The following is a 6000-nucleotide window of genomic DNA, read 5'->3' on the forward strand; positions in this document are numbered from 1 at the left end:
TCTTTCACATTAAATAGATCTAAGAAGCTTAAAGTTGGCCAGGCGTGGTGGCTTACACCTGTTGTGATTGTGGCACTCTGGGAGGCCGAGGCACGTAGATGACTTGAGGTCAGGAGTTCGAGACTGGCCTGGCCAACACGGTGAAACCCCATCTCTACTAAAAATACAAAAATTAGCCAGGCATGTTGGTGTGCGCCTCTAATTGAAGCTTGAGAATCTCTTGCACCCGGGAGGTGGAGGTTACAGTGAGCCGAGATTGTGCCGTTGGAGATTGTCCCATTGTGCCTGGGAGACAGAGTGAGACTCTGACTCAAAAAAACCGCAAAAAATAATATTTAAAAAAAGAAGCTTAAAGTTAAATGAGTTTAAAAGGCCCCATGTGATTTACCATTGTGTATGTGTTTCAGTTGCCAGAGTCTGCCCTCCGAGACCTCATCGTAGCCACCATTGCTGTCAAGTACACTCAGTCTAACTCTGTGTGCTACGCCAAGAACGGGCAGGTAAGTGGGCTGTTGGACTTGCCTTCGGGGGACTGTTGTTTTACGAAATGATATGTAAACATCCGTCTGCCTTAGACATTGGACAGCTTGAAAGGGAATATTTGCCAAATGTTTCTCTTTTGTGTTTGTCAGTGTTTCCTCAGTACCCTGGTGGGCTGTTAAAACTAATGATGATCAGAAAATATCTTTAGAAACAGGTACTCAAATTAGTTGTGCCGCTTCTTGCCTTGAATAGGTTGGCACATTTTGGATTAGTGAGACTCTAATAGCTGTTACAAAACTGGATTATTTACTCTCCTTTTCCCCCATTGGTATTATTTCCAGGGAAGAGGAGGTAAGTTACGGTACTGCCACCCGCCAGCCTATATTTTTGCAGCCTGCAGGGTGTTTTCACATTATTTCTTACGTTGTCTTATCAAGAATCTGCTGAGTAGAAAGACTGTTAGACTAGGAGTTAACCTCATCTTTAAAAAATCAGGTTTATTGAGGCATAGTTTGTATACAGTAGAATTCACCTTTTTAAATGTACAATTTGACCAGTTTTCACAAATTTCACAGTATGTGACCGCTGCCATAATTAAATACTGAACATTTCTTACTGTGTGATGTTAAGCAAGATATTGAACTTCTCTCCTAGTCTCCTGAGCCTCAAAATACAAGATTGAGCTTGTTCACCTCTGAGGTCTCTGCTAGCCTGTCCTGAGCTTATCTCTTGGCATTTGTTAAATTATTTGGCCCAGAAGTGACATGGAGGCGGGTGGATATGAATTAGCTTATGGCCTGGAAGACCCCAGATTGCCAGTCTCTATAGTAACAAACTCCTGGGAGATTGTGTCTACTGGCGTCATGTTCTAAAAAGTTCTGTAAGTCCGTGTAGAATGAGTGCTTCATTCCTGATGTTGAGGAGGAGGCGGCTGCACAGGTATTTGTGGTCTCTTTTATTCTCTTGTAGCTGTGGGCAGGGTTGCCAGCAGCTGTGCTCAGAAAGAGATGGACTGTTGGGCAGACAGCTTAGGGGCTGTTCATTATAAGAACTAAAACCAGAAAACACACCTGTGCATTTAAGTCCTTGGTGCTTAGAATTCAACCCATAGAAATAGAGGAAGGAAGGAAGAACATTTGTACCTGGTGGAATTGTTTCTACTTTTAGCTACCCATGTCAGATCCTTACCTCAATTTCTGAGAGTTGATATTTTAACTGTAATTTATACACTGGGGCAAACAAAGACTTTCAAGTAACCATAGTTATTTTTGTGGTCATTAGTTTTATATATTTATTTTTTATAGAGACAGGGTCTTGCTCTGTTGCCCAGGCCAGAGAACAGTGACATGATCATAGCTCACTGTAGCCTTCGACTCCTGGCCTCAAGCGGTCCTACTGTTTCAGCCTCCTGAGTAGCTGGGACTACAGGTGTGCGCCACTACGCTTAGCTATTTTTTTATTCTTACTTTTTGTAGAGATGAGATGTTGCCATCTTGCCCAGGCTGGTCTCCTGAGCTCAAGCAATCCTTCTGTCCTGGCCTCCCAAAGTGCTGGGATTACAGGCATGAACCAGTGCACCCAGCATTGGTCATTTATTTTAACTTTTTTTTTTTTTGCCCTCAAACCATCAATTTTATTGAATTCTAGAATATTAATAGTCGTACATCACATATCACTGAAGAGGTATGAATAGTAGTTATAAACCTCTTACCCCACCCTTTTTAATGACTTAAAAATTATTTATATTTCTCTTATTTTGGCCTGATATGTTCTTCCACAAAACTAATAAATAGGTTTTGGAGAATGTGCACAAAAGATCCTTTTGAGAAGAAAGTGTCGTTGGAAGAGGTGTTCACTTTAATGTCTATGTTCCTCAGGTTATCGGCATTGGAGCAGGACAGCAGTCTCGTATACACTGCACTCGCCTCGCAGGAGATAAGGCAAACTATTGGTGGCTTAGACACCATCCACAAGTGCTTTCGATGAAGTTTAAAACAGGAGTGAAGAGAGCAGAAATCTCCAATGCCATCGATCAATATGTGACTGGAACCATTGGCGAGGTGAAAGACTTGGCATTGGGTTCTGGGCTGTGTTAATATTCATTTCATCCCTGTTATTATGTGTAACAGATTTTAACTTCATCACCACACAGAGGAAAAGATGCTTTCCTTGAAATTCTATGTTATCTAAAATTGATCATTGAAACTTCTTACACATTTCTCATGTTCTTCTGTCTCATGTAACTTTCTTCATTGTTTTTGATCCCTTTCTGAAACCACAGACTTCTGTTTTTTTAAGTTGCAGCCTTGGTGTAGGTTTGTATATTTGTACTTCCCCTGTAGATTATAAGCTTTTGATGACAAGGACTGCTTTTCACCTACGTCGAGGTGCCTGCCACCATGTCAGGCACGGTGCTTGCTGTCCGACGGGTCTATATAAAACATTAAATACAAATTGCCTGACGGCAGGTAACCCTGGGGTCTTCTCCCACCACATTTTCTACATGTGCCATTAGTAACTTGATATATTTTGTTTACATTTCATGTTCTTCTGTTTGAAGAAGGTACGTAGGAACATTACAGTCGCAAACGTTAGGTAGGTAGCCTGCCAGAAGAAAAGATCTAGCCCGGTTTCTGTATATATTGCGTGCCTAACAAAATGCTGGATGGAAAACAGAAGCTTGCTAATCAAATACTAGATGGTCTTCTGAAGAGCCAATTGACTACCCTCAGTTTTTTATTCAGGAGCAGGAATCAACATAAGTGTCATTGAAGAGTGAGGCTGCAGAATGTAACTGAAGTCCTTAAGATATCTTTTTTTTTTAACTTTGATACTTGGATTTTTCTGTTTGATATTACCAGTCAACCCCTGCTACTAGTCCTGAAAGAGTCCTGGAAGTGAACAAGAGTAAACGTATGTCAAAGCTAAAACATCACCCAAGATAGAAGCACCTTGTAAAATATGATTAACTGTCTGTTTGTGCCACTATGACACAATACTGCAGCAGGCTGGGTAACTTATAAACCATAGACATTTATTTTTCATAGTTCTAGAGGCTGCGAAGTCCCAGATCAAGGTACTGGTGGGCTGAGAGTCTGGGGAGGCCTACCCTCTGCTTCCAAGATGGCACAGCCCTCTCTGGAAAGGACAAACACTGTGTCCTTACTTCACAGAAGGGCCATACTTCCCCCTGAAGCCCTTTTATAAGTCTGTAATCCATTCATGAGGGCCCCACCCTCATCGCCTAATAACCTTCTAAAGACCTTACTTCTTAATACTGTTGCATTGGGGATTAAGTTTCAACATGAATTTTGGAGTGGATACACACACTCAAAACGTAGCAAATATTATGAATTGTGTTTTGTCTACAACTGCTTTTATATTTAGAATAACTTTTATATAAATGTAGTTATAGAACACTCATCCTCATCTCTTTCCTAGATTGGATACAGAGGGTTTTTTTGAAAACCCTTGGAACACAATTTTTTATTTGCTTTCTTTTCTACAGTAGTACCAAAGCAGTAGATTTAAATTAGACGGTAGTCTAATAAAGTAGTAGATACGAAGTAGATTTAAATTAGAGATTTTAAAACAGTGTATTTTTACGTAAGTAGCTTAGCCAAAAATAAAAAAATTACATATGTACTTGGAATAAACTGATTTAGAAAGCAAAATGGTATTATCTTTATTTGGTAAACTTAGAATCACTTTTTTTCCTTAATGAAAATATTTCTAAAAGCATCAAAGAGATTCTAGATATTTGAACTTCCGTGTAAATAATGGTAATTATTTACAATCAAGAAATCCTGGCCGGGCACAGTGGCTCATGCCTGTAATCCCAGCACTTTGGGAGGCCAAGGTGAGTGGATCACGAGGTCAAGAGATTGAGACCCTCCTGGCCAACATGGTGAAACTCTGTCTCCAAAAATACAAAAATTAGCTGGGTGTGGTGGTGTGCACTTGTAGTCCCAGGTACTTGGGAGGCTGAGGCAGGAGAATTGCTTGAACCCGGGAGGTGGAGGTTGCAGTGAGCCGAGATCGCACCACTGCCCTCCAGCCTGTTGACAGTGCAAAACTCCGTCTAAAAATAATAATAATAAAAAGAAGTCCTAAGAAAAATGCCCAGGTGCTTTCTGGCATGGTGATTTGCACCACATAGAACTAAAGATGATGTCAGACCAAGCTTCTTCCTTTCTCTCTCCCCTCATAGGATGAAGATTTGATAAAGTGGAAGGCACTGTTTGAGGAAGTCCCTGAGTTACTCACTGAGGCAGAGAAGAAGGAATGGGTTGAGAAACTGACTGAAGTTTCTATCAGCTCTGATGCCTTCTTCCCTTTCCGAGATAATGTAGACAGAGCTAAAAGGGTAAGTATGGAATTGGGTGCATTTGCCTAGAGTTGAGCATTATGTAGAAACTGTTTCAGAAATCCTGCTTTTGATTTTTAAAAGGTGTGGCAAAGTGATACAGATCAGTAATATTCAGAGAACCATTTGACTTCTCCATTGGGTGGATGGAGAACCCAAATCCTGTTATTTTGCCTTTCTGACTGACTATATCTTTGTTAGCGTATGCTTTTTAGAGGGGGATTTTGAGTTTTGCAGGTTTTTACATAAAATCGTGTTTTGAAAATCAATATACTTCCCCCAGAGTGGTGTGGCGTACATTGCGGCTCCCTCCGGTTCTGCTGCTGACAAAGTTGTGATTGAGGCCTGCGACGAACTGGGAATCATCCTTGCTCATACGAACCTTCGGCTCTTCCACCACTGATTTTATCACACACTGTTTTTGGCTTGCTTATGTGTAGGTAAACAGTCACGCTTGAAACTTTGAGAATAACTTCTTAAAAAAATAAAACAGTATCTCTTAATCACTGGATCCATAGTTTTTGGTAGTTGTGTTTTATGTTAAAGATGCAGGCTCTTTGAACTGACACATGACACATAAATGAGGAATTCCAGAGCACCCCTGCCTGCCGGAGCTCAGCCCATCCCACGGCACTGCCTGTGTGAAACATAAACATTAACAGGAACCAAACGAGCTGAGCAGCCAGAGGACATGGCACAAGTCACTGTGTATAGGCCACACTTAAGGACTGGGAGTTACACCCATCTTAAAGGTGTGGAGTATTGATGTAAATTACCTAGAATTCTTCTGCATGGGAGTTGTATATTAAAGCTCCATGTTTCCTCCTAGGGGAGTCTTCTCATGCCGTTTTTTTGTTTGTTTGTTTTTCATTTTTTAAATTTATTTTTTTGAGATGGAGTCTCAAAAAAGTAGTTCTGTCACTCAGGCTAGAGTCAGTGGCACGATCTCGGCTCACTGCAACCTCCGCCTCCTGGGTTCAAGCGATTCTCCTGCCTCAGCCTCCCGAGTAGCTGGGACTATAGGCATGCGCCACCACGCCTGGCTAATTTTTGTATTTAGTAGAGATGGAGTTTCACCATGTTGGTCAGGCTGGTCTCGAACTCCTGACCTCGTGATCCATCCGCCTTGGCCTCCCAAAGTGCTGGGATTA

At 41.4% G+C, this 6000-nt stretch overlaps 1 protein-coding gene across 2 annotated transcripts in view; it reads left to right on the plus strand.

Annotated features, from left to right (window-relative positions):
* Positions 1–5360, plus strand: part of ATIC (5-aminoimidazole-4-carboxamide ribonucleotide formyltransferase/IMP cyclohydrolase) — a 38724-nt gene extending 33364 nt beyond the window's left edge. For both annotated transcript variants that reach the window (XM_055290548.2, XM_063645684.1), the window contains 4 exons: positions 408–500; positions 2361–2543; positions 4694–4849; positions 5133–5360. In XM_055290548.2, the coding sequence (XP_055146523.1) occupies positions 408–500; positions 2361–2543; positions 4694–4849; positions 5133–5252 (552 nt within the window). In that variant the 3' untranslated portion in view covers positions 5253–5360. The remainder of the gene's footprint in view (positions 1–407; positions 501–2360; positions 2544–4693; positions 4850–5132) is intronic.
* The last annotated feature ends 640 nt before the right edge of the window (positions 5361–6000 follow it).

Source organism: Symphalangus syndactylus, chromosome 8 (assembly GCF_028878055.3).
Source record: "Symphalangus syndactylus isolate Jambi chromosome 8, NHGRI_mSymSyn1-v2.1_pri, whole genome shotgun sequence".
Lineage (NCBI taxonomy): Eukaryota > Metazoa > Chordata > Mammalia > Primates > Hylobatidae > Symphalangus > Symphalangus syndactylus.